At 40.4% G+C, this 25,354-nt stretch overlaps 1 protein-coding gene across 1 annotated transcript; it reads left to right on the top strand.

Moving 5' to 3' along the window:
- Positions 1 to 248: 248 nt before the first annotated feature.
- Positions 249 to 23,998, top strand: rab3ab (RAB3A, member RAS oncogene family, b). Its single transcript, XM_085433061.1, has 5 exons — positions 249 to 333; positions 12,542 to 12,766; positions 19,244 to 19,362; positions 20,081 to 20,205; positions 20,707 to 23,998. Exons 2-5 carry the CDS (start codon positions 12,542 to 12,544, stop codon positions 20,895 to 20,897), a joined length of 660 nt encoding a protein of 219 aa, XP_085289187.1. The 5' UTR covers positions 249 to 333; the 3' UTR covers positions 20,898 to 23,998.
- The last annotated feature ends 1,356 nt before the right edge of the window (positions 23,999 to 25,354 follow it).

Below are 25,354 nucleotides of genomic sequence, written 5' to 3'. Positions count from 1 at the left end.
ACTGCGCTCTTCTGGACAGAGATCTCCGATGTTGTATATATATATATATATATATATATATATATATATATATATATATATATATATATATATATATATATATATATATATATTAAAAAAGTACAGTATAGTAAAAAAATACAGTCGGATCAGTTACTCAGTCAATCAGAATCGTCTTTATCTTTCAAGCACTTTGTACCGTTTAAACCAATCTGCTTTTATTTTGAAAAAGCCAACAGGATGTTGTGTCGCGCAACCATTCCGACTTGACAGTGAGTGGTGGTGTTTCTGCGGGTGCTGGACGTGGAGGATAGCAGCCAGATAGAAATAAAGGTGGGTTTTCTTTCTTTATTAATTTTGGAGTTAATGGAGATAAAATCGTACGTTAAATTTAGCGCATTTAGTGTCTCAGCTGCAGTTTATTTTAATCATCCAGCAGCATATTTCAGATGACAGAAGCCTTGACGTGAGATGCCTGCCTTAACAGCTGTTTCCATTGTGAAAACCATAAACCGGCTTCAGAATAACCCGTAAAAACAGGCTGATTGTTGTTATCTGTGTGGATGGATGAGGGCTGCTGCTGCTGCTGCTGTCCTGGATCTCTGGCTTGACTCACGGCCTGTCCTGCAGGAAAAGGCGTTTCACACTGTCCGATGGGTTAAATGAAGAAAACAGGTTTGAATGGATCTGAGGCAGGATCAGTGGAATACATTACAAACACACGTAGAGCACACTGCACGAGAGTAAACATATGAAACATGTGGGGGGGTTTAAACCTTTTTTTAATAGGTTACACATTTAATAGGTTAATATTCAAATAAGCATCATGACATAACTAAAGGTCGGCACAGAGAATCATTCAACAATCCGAATACCAGGATTACAGGAGTATTTAATCCGTGAAACGCGGCAGCCATATGGAGGACTGTTGTGTTCCAATGCTGAGGTAAAACACTGAGTCAGATCTCTGGGAGTAAGTACTGAATGATATGTTCATTCATTCACAAGAAAAAAAAACAGACTAAATCATAAATATCGTTTTTATATATTTTAATTATGTGCAGCTAATGAAGGATATGGATGAAAGCACATATGAAACACATATGAAAAATGCATAGAGTTTCATCTGGTTTAGCTGCTGTTTCAAATCTTATACAGGAGCCTACTGAAAACTGTGCAGTGCAGTTGCATTGTGTCAGCCTATCAGCCTGCATTTTGGCTTTTAAGCTTAATCAATAAGTATAATACAATAAGACTGCAAGCATGTTCTTAGGCTTTTTTTAAAGAGTCTCAAAGTGAGCTCACAGCCTGCAGACCACATCTGAATGTCCTCGCTGACGGTAAACTTACTGGCTGAAGGCAGAAGTGACGCATCTGCTGCTTCACATGGCAAAACACACACTAATGTTGCCTGGGAGAGATGCCACTGATATGCAGGGTGGATGCCTTTTTTATTACATTTCAGTCAGTTTGTCAGCAGTAGTCTGAGATGTGCCTGTCTGAACACATGTGCAGAAAAACAGACTTAAAGATTGGATTTCTTGAGCTAATCTGTGATTATGATGCTTTAAACTATGATTATAGATGCTTTTGAACATTACACACACCCACATAAACACAATGTCTGAGAACAAAAGCTCTACATAAGCAGAGTACAGCTCAGCAGATTTAGGGGGGCGAGACTGTTTTAATGACTGTAACAAGCTCTCAAAGATGTATCCAAATACAGCATCTTTCAGCATGAAGTGGGAAGAAGCATTTTCAATCAACATTATAAATTAAGCAATGCACTTGTGTACAAACACACATGACTACTTTTTAATGTCCCGGATTCACCTGCAGACTCTAGCCTCAAAGAGCATCTCTCACATCCTGGCTGCTCTCATTGCTGCTTTCTGTTTTCTGTGCACGGGGGGTTGGGGTGGGGTGGAGAATGAAGTGATGATATTTTTAGCTTCCCCTCTTCTCATCTGCATCTCCACGCTTCCTAGAGAAAGGAGGCACGTGATTGGAGGAAAAAGGGGGGAGAAATGCTGTCTCAGGAAAACTAGGAGAGCCACAGCAGCAGAGTAACGCCACTGCTGTCCAGTTTCAGTAGGTTGTTAGTTATTGTTTCACACGTAAGGCTGGTTAGTAGCTGTAAATGTTGCATCACATTGGTTTTAGTAAACATCAGTGTTTCTAGGCTGAGAAACACTGACAAGACACTGGATTTTTCTTTAACTTCCACTGCATCAAAAGCACCGCACAGAAAGACGGCGGTGCAGGAGGAAAGATGCAGACAGCAGCGTTTTGCTAAAGAGGTCAGAGGTGAAAAGGCTGCTGACTTCACTTTTAAATGGTGATCATCCAGCCAGATCACGCAGATTTGAGTTAAACAAGCCTCTTGGCCAGTGTGAACCGAGTCAGTGAAAGAAAAGAGTTCTGCTGCAGCATCCACACACCCATCGCACTGCATTCAGTCTAGTGCTGGATAAACACTGGAGCCATTTAATGCTTCTGCTCCTAGTTGTGAGTCTGGGGTGAAGATTATGGGTAAAAGTAGTAATGCTACATTAAAACAAGATCTTCTTTTATCAGTCAGTTTATAGATTTGACTTGATTTGACTATTGGGTCTATACGGAGTTGATTATGTGACTGTTTGTTGGATTCACAGCAATGTGTCCGTTTATAAATGCGTCATGCATTGTAATCTGAAAAGTAAGTAATGGAGAAATGTAGCTAAGTCATTAAGTGCAGCACTTGAGTAAATGTAATTCATTATTTTCCATCACTGTCTGTTTGTTCTAATAAAGGAAGGAAGGAGTTGCATTAGCTTGTCGTATTGCAGATATGGGGATCTCACCACTTTCATCAGGTTAAAGAGGAAGGTGGCATTGACCCCTCGATTAAGAAGTATTGATGGTGCCTTTTCAGGGTAATGTACTAGGACAAGAAGGAGAAGGATGCTGCAAGGTGGGGACTGCAGAGCAGGAGAGCAGATAAGAGTTTGATTTGAAGATTTGTTAAACATCGTCCCCACTATTGAAGTACCAGTCCAAACACAAAATGATCCAAATAACTGATTTATGAAGGAAAGCACCGTGAACCCTTAAACGAAACAATATTTTTACCCACCTGAGAAAATGTCCTCAATGAAAAAAGGTCAAAACCTTTAGCTTCATGGAGAAGTGACACGTATCCACTTCCTCGTCCTCATCTGCACAGCAGACGGAGATTGGAAAAACTCCAACAAAAACTGACATTTATGCTTCTGCCAAAGCCACAAATCAGAAACTGAATGGCATCCTTACAAGAACAATCACTCTGTGACACTCACAAAAATGTTCTAAACAAATGCAGCTTGATTCAGTTTGATGGAACAGAAATAAAACAAAGCAGGCGGCTATCAGTCAGAGCAGTGACACGTGGCTTCTTCATTGAGCGCTTGACAACCTTTGAAAAATGGAAGCCGTTTTTATAACAGATAGAACCTGTCCTGGTACAGGGACCTGCAGGGAGGACGACTTTTTTATTCTGTAAAAATCACAGACGCTCTAAGTTTCTGATTTAGTTATTTGTAATAAAATCGACTGGGGATGTTAGGTTCACATAACCGTCCTCTGATGTTGTTAAGAGATGTGAAAAACCTCTGAGTGAGTCATCTCAGTAACCATCTTAAAGCAAGAATGTGTTTAGGTGATCTGGGATCAGCTGTGGATTAGCTGTCCGTCTGCACTAAGCCAGCCAATCCTGATTAGATGAACCTGACTGGCTGGCTGCAGGAGCACTTAGCTCCTGCAGGGACATCAATCTCCTTTAGGTGGCAGGTTTAGAGGGGGAGCTCAGTGATGTCATTGTCCAGCAGTGAAACCTATAACTCTTAGTCCTGATTGGATTAGTGTGGGAAAAAAATGGAAAAGACTTTGCCTGTGGCGTTAAGGTGTAACTATTGACAAAGTGCTATTGAGCAAAACAGAAAGACTCAGAAAACCAAGCTTCCCAGAGCTGTGACTTATAAAGATAGCTTATCCTCTTCCTTTATATCACAGTTTTCTTAGTGACTCATCCTGATCTTACATGTATATATATATACAAACAGAGACTTGAGCAGCCAATCTAATATTAAAACCAGAAGTCGCTGCGATAACAGATTTGGTTATTATTAGCCATCTCTGCCTGATAAAGCGTGCTTCCCTTCCTCCATCTTCCCTGCACTCTCCGCGATGGAAGGAGTTATCTTTGAACTCTGAAATCTTTTTTTCCTCCTGGCGTTTAGTCTCATCTCCTTTTTATTCGAGACCGAATGCCATTGCTACTTTTCGGATTGTGAGGGAAGATTTGGAAATTTCAGAGCCACTTTGATGGGACCCTAAATGTGCAAATGTACTGACCGTGTGGATCGGCATGCTATTGTAGTTTTCCATCAAAAACACACTGTGTGAAGCCTTGACTTAGACTCAGATATTATTATATCCTACTTGATGCCATTTAGCTTCAAATTTCTGTTGATAATTATATATATGTCTATATTATTTAACAGATGATGCAGATGATGACTGTCATGTTAGACTGGATTGATCCCTGTGGGGAAATAGGGATGTGAGTCAGCATAATCAGCAGCTCAAAGAACATGCTCAAAAATTCAATATGAAATATTATTATACCAGGAAAAAAAAGGAAAGGGAACAGGAAGAGGGAAGGGATGCATGCGCTTAACAGATGTTGTCACCATCTTTCATCTCAATAACCTACATAAAGGTCAAAGTGAAGTTTGATTATTATTTATAGCTTTGTTTTTTTTAATCAAAAGTGGCAGAAAAAAAGTTCCCGGTTCTCCAGCGTCTCCTATTTCTTTTAGTTTTCAGGCTGTTGCTGGATTGTTGGTCAAGACATGGATGACACTCTGGGCTGTAGAAGATATTGATTTCCTAAACAGGCGCAACAGATAATTGATGGTTCAGTATTAGGAGAAACTACAGCTGCAATAACAACAGGGGTCCCGGCATGGGCTTGTGAACCTTCAAGGGTTGAAATCCAAATATCCAGGCAGCTCTTACAGTGCACATACACCTGACTTGCTTGGAAGTTTGCTAGCAAAGCCAAAAGAAAGCAGCGGCATTCTGGAAGCTGAAAGGAATTTGCATAATGAGAATTTGTTAATTACTTTGAGATTAAACACAAAGGCCTCTCTCTATAAGCTTCTGTATCGAATTAGTGAAGGTTAAACCAACTCTCTTCTCTGCAGCTAATCTCAGAGACGCAGAGGAAAAGCAGCAGAAAAGAAGCAAAAAGCCTGCAGTAGTGTTTGGCAAGACCTACACTTCCAGCATTGGTTGGTCATTTTTAAACTCCTGGAATCCTTGCTGTGAATACTGGAAACAACAACACCGCAAAAGAATCAATAAGAATTTAGGAGCCCAGATTTTATGAAAAGGTTCTAAAACAGGTTGCGAATCACAGCACTAGGATAAATGCAGCAAATGTTCCAGAGGGGGTTAAAAGAAATATGAGCGAATGTGGGTTTTCACAGTACAGAAAGTGGAAGGAGATATAGTAATGCATCTAAACTGACTCCAAGACCTGGATTCGAATGTTTTTAAGAGCAAAACTTTGTGTAATTGCCTGACGTGCTGTCACTGTAACACTGCTGACTCGGCTCGGAGAAGCTCATCGATAACGAACACGTGGGCAGAAATATCTGCAGAGCTGAGCAGACCCTGTCGTGCAGCGGTAACAAGAGCAGATACATTTTTAATAAGGCTCGCCAAAGAGGAAATCAAACACCAAACCCTGACTGTGATCAAGTGCCATCTCACCTCCGGCTGGTTCACCGGAGCTTAGCCTAAAGATAACTGTTAAGTTATAGGTGTCAAATCTTAGACTCTTCCAACCTGACGCTGATATCATACAGCTCTGATCGGATGTGTCGGTAAGCATGCTAGTAGCCAGCTTTTCTTTTTTTTGAGATAAAAAAAAATATATACATGTAAAATGTAATGTTTTAAACCAGGAAGTCAATCAGTTTAGTCGGGGATGGTTAGTGTCAGTGCCAAATCATAATAAATACCATCTACTGTACCATAGTAAGAGTAAGATGAAATATATGCTGGATTGTAAAGACAAAAACTACCAAAAAAAGTCCACTTGTTGTCTCCGGGGAGTAAAAACTCAGGAATCAGGAAGAAAACCTCACACAGGTCCAGGATGGGGTCTTAATGCAAACTAGGCCACATAACAAAAAAGATCAAAGTAGTGACATATGGGCCAATCCTGAGGCGGAGCTTTGACTTAAGCCTGCAAATAATACCCAGTTTCCTCAAGAGCTAAGCAGAATTGCGTGCATAGCAAACAATATGAGCATGCAATTGTATGACAGATAAATAAATTAGATTTTTGGGGCTTTTGTCGCTCAGAGAAATTCACCGACACCACTCCGTAGAATGAAGTGCTGTTAGGTGTAGGTGTGTCTTCATTTAAATACTTTTGCAAGGAATTCTGAGATGGAAGCGTCTCCTGTTGTTTAGGTTGGACCTCCGTTTGTCAGGAAGGGACAGGAAAAGCAACACTAAACCAAACTGATTGCAGATCAGTTAATCCAACACGCTGTTCATCCTCTTCAGCTGCACGTTTACTTTTTATTTTCTAATGTTTGTGTAGATTATGCTCATCACACTCAGTGAGTCACACTGCAGTGCCTTTGCTGTGACTGAAACTCCAACTATTGACCGTCAGCTGAGTGGGGTAGAGTTGAGCGGTATATGGTACAACTGCGCAGCATCAATCTCACCTGAAGTCAGTTGATCCCAGATTGAGTGAACAGGGTTGATTAAGCTGTAATAGTGATGATATCAGTGAACCCTAAACTACTTATTAGCTGTGAGCTTTTACAGAATAGAGTCCAAATGAAGAAATAGCTCTGAGTTCAATGTGCTTATGTGTCTATTTCAGTTTGAAAACAAACCTTTTTACGCAATTTTAAGGGGCAAAAATCAGTTTGACAAGTGAACTGAAGTGTTTACCTCTTTTGCTCCATATTCTTTGCAGTTTGTTTATTCAGTTAAATTGTCACCTTGTCTTTCCTGACTGCTATCTTTGTGTTTGTTTGTTTGGTGGCTTTTTGCCTTTTGTCTGATGTTCAGTAAGTGGGACTTTCATCGGATGATGGGCTTGTCAGTTGTTTGGAAAAGAAAAATATTCACTTTATTATGTTTTTGTGACTGTTTCTGGATATAGTCAGTCTGGATAAGATTTCTGGAGAAGTCTGACCATTTTGGCATTTTTTAAAGTTGTCTTGAGCTACAGGGCTTCAGGCTTTCTGAAGGTCTGTCTTTGGACACTGGCTGCTTTTTCACAGATTTTCAGTCCAGTCCTTGTACCTGACCAATTTCCAGTGAGTGTCTGGATCCTGGACTCATGCATATTAATATAAATACAAGCAAATGAAAACAATTGCATGCAGAGGTAAATAAAAAGAATGTAGAACTGATAAATATTGCACATTAAAAACACAGTCTATATGTTAGAGTTTTTTGAGTTCATTGTTCAGTATGGTTATGGTTGTAGGGTAAAAACATGGAGAAGGATCAGGAGAAAGGTAAAACACGGTGGAGGTTCTGTTATGGTTTGGGGCTGTTTCAGCCAGTACTGATAGTCAACCTAGAAATGCAGTAAAAGCAAACATGAATAGAGAAAACACACACAATGGAACCGCGTCAGTCATGGATTGGCCTTCCCAGAGCCCAGATCTCAACATTTTGTTGAGGCCAAAATCCAAAGTAGAGCTTTGAATGTCTTCAAAAAGCCCGGAGAACTATTACTGAAGACTATTTAAGGAAATTAAAAGAAAGCTGACTAAGTTTGTGAAAATGTACAAAATCTTTTTTGCCATATGTTCTATATTTTCATGTGTTTCAATAAATCTCTGCACCCATTTCCTGTATCCCCAGCAAAATAGAAAGAAATGGTTGGCTGCTTCATGGTTTTGCACAATACTGTATGTTTTTAAAAGAAACCTTTAATATCTAAAGTAGTATTTTCAAAATATATACTGTAAGGTAAAAGTTTAGATTTCTTTACTTGTTACTCAGTAAGTCTAAGTTAATCCTGCACATCCATAATTCTTATTGATTAGGTTCGGCTCTTTTGAAGAGTATGCATGTCTTATTTTTGCACACTCTTGAAGTATTCACAGATCCTCCGAGCTGTGAGGAACTGTTGACGTCACAGGCAGAACAGAAGCCATCAACTAAAAAGATACTGGCAGCCATGTGGCTGCTGCATTTTCCGATGCTCTCAATTTAGCAACCTGACTAAATCCTATTTACATGAAACAGCTTTATGAATGTTTATGAATGTTTTCTGTGATCCTCTGTGCAGCGTTCTCACAGTAGGTTTATCACATCTCGACCCACCTGCTTAGCCCTCGTTTGCATAACAGAATGTGCTGAGGAAGGGTCGGGGCTTCTCCATTATTTAACAAGCATCTCTGTGTTCCTGCGTGTAAGCCGATAGGCCCAAGCTGTGAGGACTGAGCACTTGTTTTCTTTGTTCTTTATTCTGTCTGAGTTCTAGTGTTCCGCTGCAGCCGAGTCGAGATAACAGTCTAAATATAGAGGCGGGTGAAGGGACTGAGTCCTGTGGGCTACAGTCATCGTGCTCTGAAGAGTCACTCACTCTGTTTTCTAAATCCTTTTAGGTCTCGTAGGTTTGAATCTTTGTAGTCCTGGACAGCGAATGCAGTAACGTAACGGCAGTGTAAGTTTCAGTGAAGCTGCTGTTGTTCTTTGGCTGACTGTTAGAGCAGATCTGCAGCCCAATTTAAAACACAGCAGTAGTTTGACCTTGCTGAATAAATATGTAGAACTAGCTAATGCAGTGCATAAGATTCATAAAAAGGTTCAATGTATAATAAGGAACTTTGAGGAAATTTTGGATTTTAAAGTAAGTGCTAGTCTTATATTTTTATGAGATTGTGTTCCTCAAAAGAAATATGGTCTCATTAATAACTGCATGTTACACCTTTAGATGGGTTTGAACCTAACACCTTATACTGGAAACCAAGAGAGTGGAGGTGTCTACAGTTCCTTAGGTTAGGCGCTAACTTAAACTGTGAGCTAACTATGATAGTAACCAGAATCATAGTTAGACCCCAATCTAAGGACTAGAGTAGGTTATTTTCTTAATTAGGAATATCTGTGTCTAAACCCAACTAAACTTTGAGTGAAAAAGGAGGCAAACAGTGAATCAAAGTCTAAAAGTTGTCAGACACATCTGTCCCTGCATCCTTCGCCTGTCTGCATCCTAATGTGGACTTTTTTTTAATGCCTCTGTTAGTCATTTAAAAGAAGCTCGCACGGGCTCTTTCAGACAAAAGGAACAAAGGACCATTATGACTACATTTTTTTCATCCATCGTTTAAAGTAAAACACGGTATTTCAGTATTAGCAAATGCACCATACCAGATCCTATATTGGCTTTACAATGAAGTCAGGATGCTGAACAAGACTCGTTACAAGTGAGCTCGGTGCTCACTCGAGCTCACACCCTGCTACAGCTTTCCAAGAAATTAATTAAATCTGAAGTTTATCCCTTTGAACGTAAAGGTTTCATGCTGTACATAGTTCATGGTTAACATAGACGTAGAGTCCCCCAGAAATCTGTTTGAGGAAAATGGCTAACCATTCAATTCAATTCAATTCAATTTTATTTATATAGCGCCAAATCACAACAAAAGTCGCCTCAAGGCGCTTCATAGATACAGAGAAAACCCAACAATCATATGACCCCCTATGAGCAAGCACTTTGGCGACAGTGGGAAGGAAAAACTCCCTTTTAACAGGAAGAAACCTCCGGCAGAACCATGCTCAGGGAGGGGCAGGGCCATCTGCTGCGACCGGTTGGGGTGAGAGAAGGAAGACAGGATAAAAGACATGCTGTGGAAGAGAGACAGAGGTTAATAACAGATATGATTCAATGCAGAGAGGTCTATTAATGCATAGTGAGTGAGAAAGGTGACTGGAAAGGAAAAACTCAATGCATCATGGGAATCCCCCGGCAGCCTACGTCTAATGCAGCATAACTAAGGGAGGATTCAGGGTCACCTGGTCCAGCCCTAACTATATGCTTTAGCAAAAAGTTTTAAGCCTAACCTTAAAAGTAGAGATATTGTCTGTCTCCCGAATCCAAACTGGAAGCTGGTTCCACAGAAGAGGGCCTGAAAACTGAAGGCTCTCCCTCCCATTCTGCTTTTAAATACTCTAGGAACAACAAGTAGGCCTGCAGAGCGAGAGCGAAGTGCTCTAACAGGGTGATATGGTACTACAAGGTCATTAAGATAAGATGGGGCCCGATTATTTATGACCTTGTATGTGAGGAGCAGGATTTTGAATTCAATTCTGGATTTAACAGGAAGCCAATGAACAGAAGCCAAAATAGGAGAAATATGCTCTCTCTTTCTAGTCCCTGTCAGGACTCTTGCTGCAGCATTTTGGATCAGCTGAAGGCTTTTCAGTGAGTTTTTTGGACATCCTGATAATAATGAATTACAGTCGTCCAGCCTGGAAGTAATAAATGCATGAACTAGTTTTTCAGCGTCACTCTGAGACAGGATATTTCTAATTTTAGAGATGTTGCGCAAATGGAAGAACGCAGTCTTACATATTTGTTTAATATGTGCGTTGAAGGACATGTCCTGGTCAAAAATGACTCCAAGGTTCCTCAGCGTTACTGGAGGCCAAGGTAATGCCATCCAGAGTAAGAATCTGGTTAGATACCATATTTATAAGCTTTTCAGGGCCGAGTACAATAACCTCAGTTTTATCTGAATTAAGAAGCAGAAAGTTAGCGGCCATCCAGGTCTTTATGTCTTTAAGACAATCCTGCAGTTTAACTAATTAGTGTGTGTTATCTGGCTTCATGGACAGATAGAGCTGGGTGTCATCTGCATAGCAGTGAAAATGTATTCTATGTCTTCTAATGATGCTGCCTAAGGGAAGCATGTATAATGTAAACAGAATTGGTCCTAGCACTGAACCCTGTGGAACTCCATAATTAACCTCAGTGTGTGAAGAAGACTCTCCATTTACATGTACAAATTGGAGTCTATTAGATAGATATGATACAAACCACTGCAGTGCAGTACCTGTAATACCTACAGCATGTTCTAATCGCTCTAATAGGATATTATGGACAACAGTATTGAACGCTGCACTAAGGTCTAGCAGGACAAGCACAGAGATGAGTACACTGTCAGAGGATATAAGAAGATCATTTCATTCTTGTGCAGTGTGCTGTCATATGCTTACTCCTTAATGGTGTTGCTGTTGGTGTAAATGTTAGGCTGGATTTTTAATAGAGTGTAACTTTGATCAAACATGTTTTACATAAATAATTAAAATAGAAAATTGTGGACGGGACTGGCTTTAAACTACATGGCTAGCTAGTGGGTACAAAACTCTATGCTAGCATGAAGTTCATCCTCATATACCTCCATCCACCGATGAGAATATTGCAATATGTGGTTGTGATTAATGCCCATGAAGCAAATGTGCATTGTGTAAAGCATACCAGTTAATCACTATCCTCTGTTATGCTGAGTCTAACAGATGCTGACAACGTCGTTTGTCTTAACATGCATTAAACGTACGACCTCTTCTGTGTTAAACAGCTCCTCTGCTGTTGTTTCAGCAGCCTCTTCTGTGTGTGTTTAATGAAATCGATGCTCATTAATTTAGCGTAATGTCCTGGCTGACAGTAGAAGCTGCTAATGCGTCTTAATGAATGTCTGCATTTTTATTTACTAGTCTGTGTATCTTTCGGACCCAGAATGTAGCATTTAGAGCCTTCGCTAATTGGCAGTGCCCATCCTTGTTCTTATTGTCACTGTGGTTCTTTGCACTTTGTACTGTGCAGATGGATGCCCCACAGTTTGGGGGTCCATCTGCCATCACCAAGAAGGATGGCCACCCCGTTCCACATCTTACATGCAACTATTTTTAACGTGTCATATATGGTTTTCTTATTAAAATGCTGGTAAAGGGAGAAATTCAAACTGGGGCTTTTGAGGTTTTGCCAGCAGCCCATTATCCTTTGGAAATAATAACTCTTTGGCATTTTTGCTTGAAACATTATTAAAGTCATTAAAGCTGATTAATTCCTTGTTAATTACCTAATCTCTGCATTTTCCTACTTCAAAGACGATACGCATTGTTTTCCCTAAAGCTTTATCAGATCTTCTACGCTGGTTTTCTAGTAACCCCAAGAAAATCTTATATTGGGTATTATCCTGACTGCTGATATCCATCTTCTATTTTCATATCTACACCTACTTCATATCAATTTGTGCTCTTTCTTGTTCTGTTGCTCATGATTTGTGCACCATATCTGAACAGTGTGAATCTCTCTTACTCAGAAAGCTCAGTTTGTCACTCTACAGAGTATTTTAGAAATGGAAGAAACAGAAAAATGTCATTTCTATTTCAGAGAACATTTACTGTGATCTTACAGTGAGGCCACTGCAGGAGTTTGGTTAAAGACTTTCTCTGTTGTCTTTGTCCACAGATGGCTTCAGCAACAGCAACCTACGGGCAGAAGGAGTCCTCTGACCAAAACTTTGATTATATGTTCAAGATCCTCATCATCGGCAACAGCAGCGTTGGAAAAACCTCCTTCTTGTTCCGCTACGCCGACGACTCCTTCACGCCGGCCTTTGTCAGCACAGTTGGCATCGACTTTAAGGTGAAGACTATCTACAGGAATGACAAGAGGATTAAATTACAGATCTGGGTAAGATGACAAGAAAAGAAAAAAAGTGCTATGAACCAAAAAGTATACCTACTTTGCTTACTAGTATCTGGTTAGTTTATATTATACTGGTTGACAGGTGTAAAGAAAAAACTGAGGTTCACACATACACACTTATGAGGGAAAACAAGACAACAGACACAGGGAGACAATATATATGCACCCAGATAACATGGGGAGACGTAAGTGATGAGACCCCAGCTAAAGCCAGGAGGAAGTTAAACCTAACATAAGACACAGTGAGCAACTTCTGTCAAAATAAAACAGGAAGTAACTAAACATGGAATCGTTAGCAGAGAGGAATTTTCACTTCATTTTAATTCAAACAGTCACAAACAGTCACCTCGAGGCCCTTTATATTGTAAGGTAAAGAAAGTACAATGATACACAGAAAGTCCCAACAATCAGATGTTCGCTTAACAGCAAGCGCTTGGCGACAGTGGGAAGGAAAAACTCCCTTTTAGCAGGAAGAAATCTCCTATAGGACAAGGCTCATGGAGGAGCAGCCATCATGGGGATGAAGCCATAGAGAAGGCTAGATTAACGGAACTCAGAACATAAACAGTACTAAATACTGACAGAAGCCAGATAACAAAGGTAACAAGAACTAAAGACTATATCAAGTTTTTTTAAAGATATAAAATATCTCTAAAAACAAACAAGGATTCAGAGCCCAGACACACCAAAGCCCAGGATGATGACAGATAATTTCTTTTACGTTGTTTTCAAAGTCTGCCCATAATTAGTACGACTATATGAATTTTTGAAAGTCAATGCATCTGGTTTGCTTTTGGTATTTGGTATATTTGGTGGTGTTGATTTGATCACTTCCTTGAGTTATTTCAAACTAGGACACACAGATGCTGTCCAATGAGAGGTTAACTTAGCAACACCAAGGAAATGCACCTGAAGTGTGTGTGTTTGTGGTGAGGAATGAGCTAATGCAAGAAGCACTGCACTTCATCACACGTTTCACACACATTTGTTGGTCAAAGCATTTATGCTTCTGTTAGATTTGTATTGTTGATTGTCATTTATGCTTAGAAATATTTACTTATATATGCTTAGAGTTTTGTAATTAGTTGTAGATTGGTAGAGGTTTTGATCCTTGATAGTCTGCAAACTTTGTGTGTATTAGACAGCACTTTGGGAGCATGAGAGGTCACACCGTGTCTTATTATTTTATGGTAGGATTAACGTAGTTGCGTCTGTTCTAGTCTAAGTGCTCTTTGTTTAGATGAACTGCAGGACTTCCTCACCGTGTTATCTAGGATGAACCATCTAGGGTGAGGGGGAGGCTACCCTCTTCCTGACCAAGGATGTTTGACCCTTTGATCAGCAGTCCACACACACACACACACACACACACACACACACACACACACACACACACACACACACACACACACAGGCAAGGTACTCTTTGTGTATGTAGACGTCATATGTTAATGAACTTATGCATATTCATGTAACCTCAATAAAAGGACAGTGATACGGGAGAACGGACGAGAGCTACTGGGGTCAAGCGAAGGAACGGTGCCTGTCCGGTTCTCTCCCGTGCACGAGTACCATGAAGAAGTTTGCCTACTTGTGTCTTGCTTGCAGTGTAATTATATTGTCTTCAACGTTCCAGCGAATAGGTTTATGCTACAAACCTATCAGCTTCCTTTTCTCCGCTTAGCTTTTCTGCACAGCAAATGCCCAGATGGGCTTACAGACAAGCATGAAATGTTTCCTCTGCACTGACATGTGAAATACATAAACAGGGTGTGTGGATGTGAGAAATAAAGCTGGGTTTCAGTTCCTTGTAAGTCTTTTTTTTCTCCATTCTCCAACTATTTTTGAAAGCAAGTGCAATGCCACAAATACCTTCCAGGAAGGATCGTCCTGCACGCACACACTTTTCAGACCATTTCGCCCCTGTCTATGACGTCAGGATTTTAACCTTGCCTTTAAAAATATTGTCATTGTCAGATTAAGGAATGTAGATATTCATGTTTTCCAATGGATTCTCATAATTGAGCAAATAAAAATAAAAAACAGGAGTTGTAAGACCCTGCCCCGTGGTGCTGTTTTATTATGCAAAGTCAGATTCCAGTGAACACACAGATTTGCACACATCGGTGCCTTCGCTGCAGCCTGCACGTGCAGATGAACACCAACAGAGCAGAATACATTAGACGGTTACGGTGACACGTCCCCGGGAGCAAACAATAAGGTGTTTCCTCAGATGTGTGTTTGCTTCTACGGGCGCGAGGGTTAAAGACAGCTGAAGCTCTAAACTGCTCTAAACTCTTTGGTTTGAGCTGCAGGAAACTGGTGTTTAGGTGCCATGCTGTAGACAATTACATCATTTCCACCTTCACACCAAAGTTCTGCAGCAACCAGAGCTGTGATGGTGAGCAGAGCATTGAATTTGTGTGGCTGTGCACACGTGGATCTGTTTTGTGTGTAAGGCTGCCTCTGTTGTCAGCCTTTCCCAGGTCTTGCCTCTGGTAAGAAAGATACAATCGGCCAATCGGAGAAGAATAAACCTAAGACTGGGTGATGCTCTCCCCTCCCCCATTACTACACATCTCAGAAGATGCCCCCCTCCCTTTCGTTTCTGTCTCACGCACACAGACACACACACACGCACACACACTTCCTCCCCCACTGCTCAGCTAGCAGAGTAAAAATGAAAATGTTGGCATGAGCGCACAGTGCGTATATTTGTGCCACAGTGTGCAGTTATTCCAGTGTATGTTGATTTGTGCAGACCCGTGACATATACTTAGATGTCATACATGTTGTTTAAATGGCCACGTTTGAGAACGCGTCACGTTGCAGATAAAACTGAAGGCCTGAGAGGCCGTGTGGAGCTGCTTTCACAGCGCTCATGACAGCTGCAGTCCAAAGTAAAGACTTCTGGTTAAACGCGACCAATCAAAAAATAAAATAAAATAGAGCTTCAGAATTACCAGATTTATAAAGGTAGACAGATAGGATGAACTATGATGACACTAATATAATCTGTTAGCTGACATCCAGTAAGACAGACATATACACACCGGCCAGTGCTCAGACCCTCCTTTGTTGGAGCTCCTCCATTAGATGTCTCTAGGCTCACACACACAAGGGGAAAACAGCAGAGATGATAATGTTGCAGCTAGTAACAAAATATTATCCGTTCTCTTCTCCATTAAAATGCTATAGGCTACATTATCTCTTGCCAGTTGGAAAGATTATCATTTTATATTCCGTGGTAAGCCCTTAACTCTAAATTTGATGCTTAGCTCAAATATGAATAGTCCAGTGTTCATTGTATAACACCACTCAGTGCTACCTACACTGACATTTTAGGTATAGAGCTGATGCACTTATCCAGAACAACTTGCAGCACACACTTAGTGGGTGAGCAAAAATAGGGTGCAAGCTGCAGTTGCAGAACATTATACAGTAACCATCAGTTTGGAAAGCATAGATCAAAGCGACAGTTCTCTGAAAATGCAATTTTCTAGTGACCCGAGTGTGATAATGTATGACTGAGTGAATAGATATATTCATGTCACGCACACACACACACACACATGTACTCATCAGTTTTTTGTGCACATGATGCTTTTTTTGTGTGTATGTATCTGGTTATCAGGACTTTTATTAAAAATGTGTTCTTGAAATTGAATTTTTCAACAGATTATTGAAAGGTAGGCATTTAGTTTATAGGAGCGTGTGTGATAAAATGTACCTATAGCAGTAATGATTTAGCTAAAAGTACGAGTTCTTTTGACACAATTTCAGCTTCTTCCATAGCTGATTGTTGAGATTATCTTTGTCTTTCCTTCAAGTAAACCCTTAAAATGACTTAATAAGGATTATAAGGGTTTACTTAAAAGATTAATTCACTTTTTTCTTTCACTCTCTAATTAAATCTTAGCTGAGAAGTCTGACACTACTATCATATCTTTAGCTGAAGCTTCAGGTAGCAGCTGGTTAGCTTAGCATAGTGAGAAAAAACAGATGAAAACAGCTAGCTCTGCTCTGTTTGAAGGTAACTGTTGCAGGTTTGACAGCTCTTTTTGGATTGGCTGAGGCTCAGGAAGAAAGGTTGGTGGTTTGAGCCCTGTCATCTCCAGTCAGCATGCCAAATGTCCTTTGGCCAAATGTCCAAACTCCACTCTTCGATGCATCCATCAGAGTATGATTGTGTGTTAATGTTAGAAAGAAAACACTTAAATCGGAAAAAGCTCACCTGTTAGCATGATTTAAGTTATTCTATCTACAAACCCCCTCAACTTATAAAACCTTTGAGATATGATTTATATCTGTGCTAAGTTATCAGCTACAGCTAGCAAACGTAACATAGGTAACACATGTACCTGAATATCAGTACTAACTAACAGACAGGTGTAAGGACTCAAAGCAGACTCTACAGGCTGTTCAACAAACAGCTCATGTTTAATAGTGTAAGAAACAACAATTCAAGATAGAATAGAAAAAAATCCAAATTTGTCAAATACATAGGGAGGAACAACAGGAAGATAAACAGTCATCACAACAAAGACAAGCTGAAGCCATTAAATACACAGGTGGAATAATCAGAGACAAAGGAAGTACAACTAAATACAAGGAAGAAAAGACAAACCAAAACAGGAAGTAACATAAGAACCACTTAGAAACTTGACAATGAGACACAGGAGGCAGGAAAACCAAAGTCTAAGAAATTTACGTATGTGACAATACAGCGTTAACTATAGCTACAAAGAAAACTGGATCTGAAAACTAAAAGAGATTGTAGGCAAAGCTAACAATACAATCATAAAGAAACCAAATATATACTTTGTTAAATAGAACACAAAACCCAAAGAACACTGTAAATATGAGAAATCAATAAGTAAGTACAAAAACTCAGGGTCCATGACACTGTGCCACATGTTATTTGTCAGATAATTAAAAATGTCCATAAGGAACAATACTACAAACACAGTTTGGTCATTTTTACTGGGAGTGGCGCCTGGCAGATAGTGACCAGCTACAGCCTGCAGTGACAGCCCGAAATTTAAGCCTTAGGTTGAACTTCTGGTTGAGCCATAAAAAATGTGCCCATAGTACAACTGTTACCCAGAGAGAAACTACCCATAAAGGCCAAAGCCGACAGGGGGAAAGAAAAACTCCTATTTAGCAGGAAGAAATCTCCTGTAGAACCAGACTCATGGTCAATAGGCCAAATATGTCTTCATTTAAGTGTGTAATGGTTAAGCTCACAGAGGGAACTTTTAATTTTTGGGTTGAGTCAGTGTTTAGTTAGTGAAGTTGTAACCTGACCAAATACAGCATTTGTCTGGCTAATAACCCTTCACCATAACCCAACAGGCAAGAGAGAGGCATTGGTCATCTTAACTGACTCTTGGCAAGAAACTAAATAAGCACATTTCCCAAAATGCCATATGTGTGCTTGCAGAAGAAAAAAACCCCACACACATCTCTGATTGTGTGCACTGGCTGTATGACTATCCAAATGGTTTTGAATGCCAGTGTCAAACAAAGAGTTCATCCTGTGAAGTGTAAACCAGCATGAGACTTTTTTTTAATCTCTGCACCGACAGCTGAGGGATGCTGTTGGAACAGAAGCCGCTCAGCTTACAAGGTGAGGCAGGGTGTTGGCTAGCTGTAACACTGTGCTTTAATTCCCTGAGCAATAATCAGGGTAATGCTTGTATTACCTGCAAAAGTGACTGATTACATTAAATTAAACCTTTAAAACACAGTTATGTACTTGCCCGATGTGTCAAAGCTGTAAGTAAAGATAGGTTTTCTAATACTTTCTGCTCTGAATCGTCAGCACCTTTGCAACAGCAGTGAGGGCTGTAGATAAACTCCCCAATTACACCAACACACACGGAGCTGCTGTTTGCTTTTTCTACTGCTTTTTCTACTTCTACTCACAGTGCTGTGGGAGCGCACTGTGACATTAAAACACACACCTGAGCGATACACTGTGTCACATTGTCAGCAGGATTCTGGCACTGCTTATTCAGCAATATAGATGATGTAATTGTATTGCATGTTATCAGCTTTTCATTACCTGATTTAAACTGCTGTGTGAAGTATGAGGAAATATAATTCACATTTCTGCTCCTGGGTAACCAAATTGTTTCTTTAATTCTTCTTTTTTCAGCTGCCACAGTGGATCCTCTGTCTCCATTGTACCCTATCTATCGTACCCTGCCATCTTCTTCAGTCACACCAACCTTCTGCATGTCCTCCTTTATTACATCCCTAAATTTCCTCTGTAGCGTTCCTCTTTTTTCTCCTGTCTAGCAGCTCCGTCTTTAACACCGATTGCCCAATATGTCCACTATCTGTCCTCTCCACATGTCTAAAACCAATCTTAATCTCCAGACTCTCTTTGTTTGAGCCACTCTGCAGTAACATGATAAAAACAATCACTGTAATTAAATTGCTCTTTTCTTTCCTCAGGACACGGCTGGCCAGGAACGTTACCGCACCATTACCACAGCTTACTACCGAGGAGCCATGGGCTTCATTCTCATGTATGACATTACCAATGAGGATTCCTTCAACGCTGTCCAGGACTGGTATGTCATTGGCTGGGGTAGTGCTGATGATAAGGGGGACTACAACATATAAGCAAGTAGGATAAACACCACTAAAAAAAATATTATTTGGATGCTGTATCCTGTGTAAAACAGTGCTGTTATGTTCTTTTTAAGTTTCTGTTTGTTGCGGTTTAGGCACCAAAAATCACCCTCTATCGCTGTTTTTCTGGTGAGACAAAGAGTTGTGCGGATGATGAATGAAACTGCATCTAGAGATTTAGTATCTCTCTAGAAATAGATGCAGGGATACAGGGGGATAGAAGAACAGAGCCACTGATCCGGTTCAGGTTTCTGTCTATTTTAATAGACCACAGTATGAGCTTTCTGTCTCTGCAGAGTAATGAGATGCGATCGTGATATCTTTTCCTTTTTGTTGTGCTATATAACCTGACCAGCACATCACAGAGGACCATTCCATTTATTTTCCACCTACTCGGTCATACCTTGTTGTTGATATTGCCTGTGTTTATGGGCAATTCAGTCTTTAAGTTTCAGTACGGACTTACAGTAAAATCAAATAAATCACACTGATCCTTTGATTTTTATTGTGTGCGTGCACAATTTGAGAGTTTTTAGATTCAGATTCATTTTTTTACCTCTTCAATCAGTGCGATCCTGAATTTTTGGGGAAAAAAACCCTTTAATGTTGCATTCAGACGTCCCAGCCTTTGACTTTCCTCTCTGACCCCGCCCTCAGGTCGACTCAGATTAAGACGTACTCATGGGACAATGCCCAGGTGCTGCTGGTAGGAAACAAGTGTGACATGGAGGATGAGCGAGTGGTGAACTCAGAGAGAGGTCGTCAGCTGTCCGAACACCTCGGTGAGTTCATGCTGAACACACACACGCACAAAATTCAACCTTGCGAGTTTACAAGATATGTAACTTTTTATATTCAAATGGCTCTTTTGCAGACTAATAGTGCTTGTGATGTTTTAGGAACATGAGTGGAGTCTTCTCTGAGGCTGGTACCGCCTGATAAGCCAGGAAGGAGTTTGCAGTTTGCACTTTATCTGCCCCTTTGGGTTCAAACCTATCGGCCAGCTGTTGCTTTTCTGTGCAGAGTTTGCATGTTACTCCCTGTTCCCGTGTTGGTTTTCTCTGGCTGTTCTGGCTTCCTCCCGCAGTCCAAAGGCAAATACGCTAGGTCAAATTGTTGTAAAAGGTTATCTGTCTCTGTGTGTTAACTTTGTGAGTCACTGGAATGATCTGCAACCGCACCACCAAATGTAATCTGCCCGGCAGATAGCAAGGTGTATCCCTTGTTGACTGACAGACCGAACACAGCTCGGCGACCTCTCTCATGCTCTGTTTCTCCTCCAGGTTTCGAGTTCTTCGAGGCCAGTGCCAAGGACAACATCAATGTGAAGCAGACCTTTGAGCGCCTGGTCGACATCATCTGTGAAAAGATGTCTGAGAGTCTGGACGCCGGCGATCCCGCTGTCACAGGGGCCAAACAGGGGCCCCAGCTGACAGAGCAGCCCGCTCCTCCTCACCAGGACTGTGCATGTTAAAGCTGACTCCTTTCCAAAACCCTTTTCCACTGTCTTTCTCCTTGTCCTCCTTTCAGCTGGACCCCAGGTCCTTGGGTCTGTACTTCATCACCCGTTTCACTCCTTTTCCTGCTCGTCTCTGTAGGAAGATTGGCTAAAGGTCACAAGAATCAAGCTGAAAAGTGTCTGAAAAGTGTCTGAATTGGTGTTTTTACTGTGGTTGCTCCTGGTTTCTCTGCACAAATGAGCTAAAAGGTCATTCAAAAAGTGCAGGTGCTGGTATGATGCCAAAGCACCTTAAATCAAGCTGCAGTTTCAGACTCTTTGCAGCCTGGTTCTTGAAGCTTTTCAACCCGTCGTATGTTGTTTCCCTGATCCTCGGTGCGGTTTTACAAGAAGGATTTGACGGCGTAACGTACACCCTCAGAGTGCCATTAAAATCCTTCCCATGTTTACAGTTCTTTGTTTCATGTCAGTTGAATATCTTGGAAAAGATGCCAGCCTTGGATTTGGTGACCAAGAGGGCCACACTGCTCAGTTCGGTAGGAGTGGTGATCCAGCTGAGATCTGCTCGGTATCAATGTAATGCATTTCATATATGTCATTAAATGTCTCTTTTGTTGTCTCACCAAGTTTCAGAACAGATAGCAAGCGTTCTGTCTTTCCGTTGTTCATCTGACTATTTCGCCTTTTTTCATTTTTTACATTTCTTTTTGTACTTTGGCGCCCCCCTTTTTTTTCCCCTACAGCAAAACACTTAGGGGGGTGAGAGGGATGCGAACAAATTATAACTAAGTGAAAAAATAGCAAAAAATGAAGAGACACATTTTATTTAATTATATTTATTTCAAATGTACATATAAATGTTGTGCAATATATATATCTATATACATAACATCTACAGGTATGCATTTCTGGATAGGTATAAAGACGGTACGAAGCTCTGTGAGGACAGTATCTGGTATAAAAGGCCTGTTTGTTTGGAGGTTGTGTCGAAGCGTGTCTCCTGCGAGCCGCTGAATTTCACTCTTGTTTATGTCTCGTGCTACTTTCAGAAATAATGCACCATCATAAATCGAAACTTTCTGCTAAATTACTAACAAGTCTAAATCCGTCTGGTGTGGTTTTCACTGCTGTGACACGTAGCATCGTTGCGTAAGTTCTATTTTAGAGGAAGGAGATGCATTTCTTTTTCAGAATAGTCTTAAAGCCATTTAGGTTCTCAGTGTTTGTATAATAGAAAAGGTTTTAATGTGTCTTTGTCTTTGTCACTGGAAGATAAAGGGAAAAATAGGAGGCTGTCTAAAAAGCATCTTTGTGCAACACAGTTGAAAGTATTTTCCATCAGGTGGAAAAAATTCTGCAGATACCTTTTTTTGTAAAATACTGAAGTTGAGGTCATGTAACAGCTAAAACCTTCAGACTTCAGGCTTTCATCTCTTTGATTGCTGTCCTCAAATATAAAGACACTGAAACATTTCATCAATCTTTGAAGGACAAGAGCGATGTTACTTCTTTGATATTCCAGGGTATTTTGCTTTCTGTTGGTAGCTTGCCTGCAGGCAGTGAAAGAAACATCAGGATAGATTAGGATGATTCCCAAAACGGCCAGATTGGAGTTTGTTGTGGTTACTTGGCAGATCTACTGATCTTTGACCTCTAGGTGAGTACAGTATGCTGGCTTGCTTTCAAAATCATTCAACAACTACAGTCCTGAGCTTCTGTCTTGCTGGTTGAGACTTACAGAGAGTAGAGATCATGCTGACACATGGTACAGCACCGTAGCGAGATTCAAGACAGGAAAAACATGTATGGCAACATGTGTGGGGTGTAATCCGTATATATGTGTTTGATTGCATTATTCTGAAAGAGAACTCGTTTCTTTTCTGGACGGAGACAGCGTATCAAATAACATGTTGACTCCTCGTGTTTATCTGCTTAATAAAAAAACACTACGCGATTAATACCACTAACACCTCAGTATTACGGATAAATGTGGGCTCTTGTGTGGGCGTCGGTTTATTTGTGTGTTTGCGTTTGATCTCAGTCTTCAGGTAAATTATGGACCGCACTGTTTAAATACGAAGCAAGCGTAAAGCAGCTGAAGGCTCGAGCCAATGCAGGAGTTAAATATTCAGTACTGGGAAAGTATTTGCACTTTGGTTTTATTACAGTTTTAACGGTTAAAACTGGCTTACTGGGTATTCCTTCTTTATACTTCACCAAAGATTGCTTAAGAAGCAGCTCGCTGTTTTTGCTGTGGGGTGCCAGGTCGAGGAGTGTAACCAATTTTAAACGTTTAAACAAGTAATAAAACAAGTTCCTCACAGGGAAATATTGTGAGTCCTGTTCATATCAAAAGGATTTCATATCAAAAGGATTTCATATCAGCGTTAACCCATATTGATGAATGGGATGACATCTATGGACTGAAAGGGCAAAGCGCTACTGGATGAAAATCAGTAATGAATGACTTTGTAAAGCTCGTGTCTCATGTTTGGCAGGAACTTCAATACTATAAAAAACTGAGTCTCCATTCAGAGTGGTGTTATTAGAACAGGAAGTGATTTGGCCAGTAAATATGACTATAAACTGCGGAGATGATTTTGATCCTGCATACATTTTACTTCTTACTGGTTGTGACTGTTTCCTTTCTGGTAAAATCCAAAACTTTGAACTGTTCTCCTTTCTAATATGTCTTCCTCTCCATATAAACCCTGTCTGTAAATACTCTACCTTTGAGTCATATGTGTGGATTGTGTTGTATTGACTCAGGCTTGCATTGAAAAAAAGAAGAAGAAAAAAAAGACCTGAAATCCCCCAAAGAGCCATGTTGTACTGTACCCTGCATTCATTTCTAGGCCTGCTTGTGAATGAATGTGTCACTCAGCTACGAAGCAATACAAACTACAGTATGTACACAAAAACAAACGCCATCCAGCTTGGTAGAGGTTGCCGACTGTAGAGCTTCTACTAGCACGCAGAAATAACATGTGACTTGATTTGGTCTTGTATCACTGCCTCTTCAGTTCCCTCTCAGCCATTTAAAGTGAGAGAATATGCTGTGGATGTTTTTATCTGTACTTTGTGGTAAAACAATAATTAAAAAAAAGTTGCTAACATTCAGTTTACTGTAGTTTTTGAAGTGTTTCTGCCCTCAGTGAATGCTTTTACCTGGCGCTTCTTCAACATCCAGTGAGCTTTTTACTCTGAACCTAAGATTCAGATTAGTTTAAAATAATAACATATGACAGACGCTTGAGTCACCAGGATTTAGCATGAAATTGTCATTTTGGTGGCAAATATCTGGCTGCTAGTAGCTTCAACATCCTCAGGATGTCACTCTTTCACTTTTCATTTTTGAAAGAAATTTGAAGAAAATCTCAGAAACTAGTCAGTGTCCGTCAAAGACCCAGAGACAGAGAGAAGGGCATTTAAATTTTAAACAACTCACCTGCCACTTTATTAGGTACATTTGTTCAATTGTTTGGTAACATATATGTGCAATCATCCAGTCACATAGAACCAACTCAATGCATTTTAGGCATACAGTTCAAACCAGACATCTGAACGGGGAAGAAAGGTAATATAAGTCACTGTAAATGCAGCTGATAGGCGGGCCTGATGTATTTCAGAGACTGTTGAGCTATTGAGATTTTGCCATGCAGCCTTCTTTTGGAGAATGGTCTCCAAAAGAGCAGCAGTTCTCTTATCAAAAAGCCTTAATGATAACTGAGATGAGAGGGCGTCAGCAATTAAAATGATTACATCTTAAACAACCAAGGTATGCAGAGGAGCATCTCTGAGTGCACAACACACTGAGTCCTGAAGCAGATGGGCTACAGCATCAGAAGATCGCAGTTCAGTCAGCTAGAAACATTAAACTGAAGCTATAATTCACCCAGGCTCACAAAAACTGGACAGCAGAAGATTACAAAAAATGTTCTCTGGTCTACTGAGACTCAGTTTCTGCTGCAAGATTGAGAGGCTTATACTGATGGCTCATTTAAACACCACAGCCTACCTGAGCATTGTTTCTGACCATCTATCCCCTTATCACCACAGTGAACTCATCTTCTGATGGCTGCTTTTAGCAGGATAACACATCGTGTCAAAAAGGTCAAATCATCTTAAGCTGCTTTCTTGAACACTACAGAACATGGCCTCATAACAGTCACTGGAAGCATCTGTGGGCGTGGGAGATTCTTATAATTTCAGAATAAAATATTGGTACAAATATCTACAAAACAGCTGGTTGAGTTCTGCGCGGAGTTGACAACATCCAAATAAGTGATTCAGGCAGCTGTCATGATTTGGAGCTATCAAAATAAAACTGAATTAAACTGAACTGAATAGATGTGCTGGATGAATCTCGTCCACTGCCACGAAGGTCAGAAACATTTTGTCCTAAAATGCTCTTGTTTCATTTGTAATTGCACAAATAACCAGCAGAGGGGGAAATCCTCCAGCCTGATGCT

This window comes from Copadichromis virginalis, linkage group LG15 (assembly GCF_057382275.1).
Source record: "Copadichromis virginalis isolate Kocher_CV1m ecotype Utaka linkage group LG15, C_Virginalis_male_GT1.1, whole genome shotgun sequence".
Classification (NCBI taxonomy): Eukaryota; Metazoa; Chordata; class Actinopteri; order Cichliformes; family Cichlidae; genus Copadichromis; species Copadichromis virginalis.
This window is presented reverse-complemented; position numbering and strand designations above follow the sequence as displayed.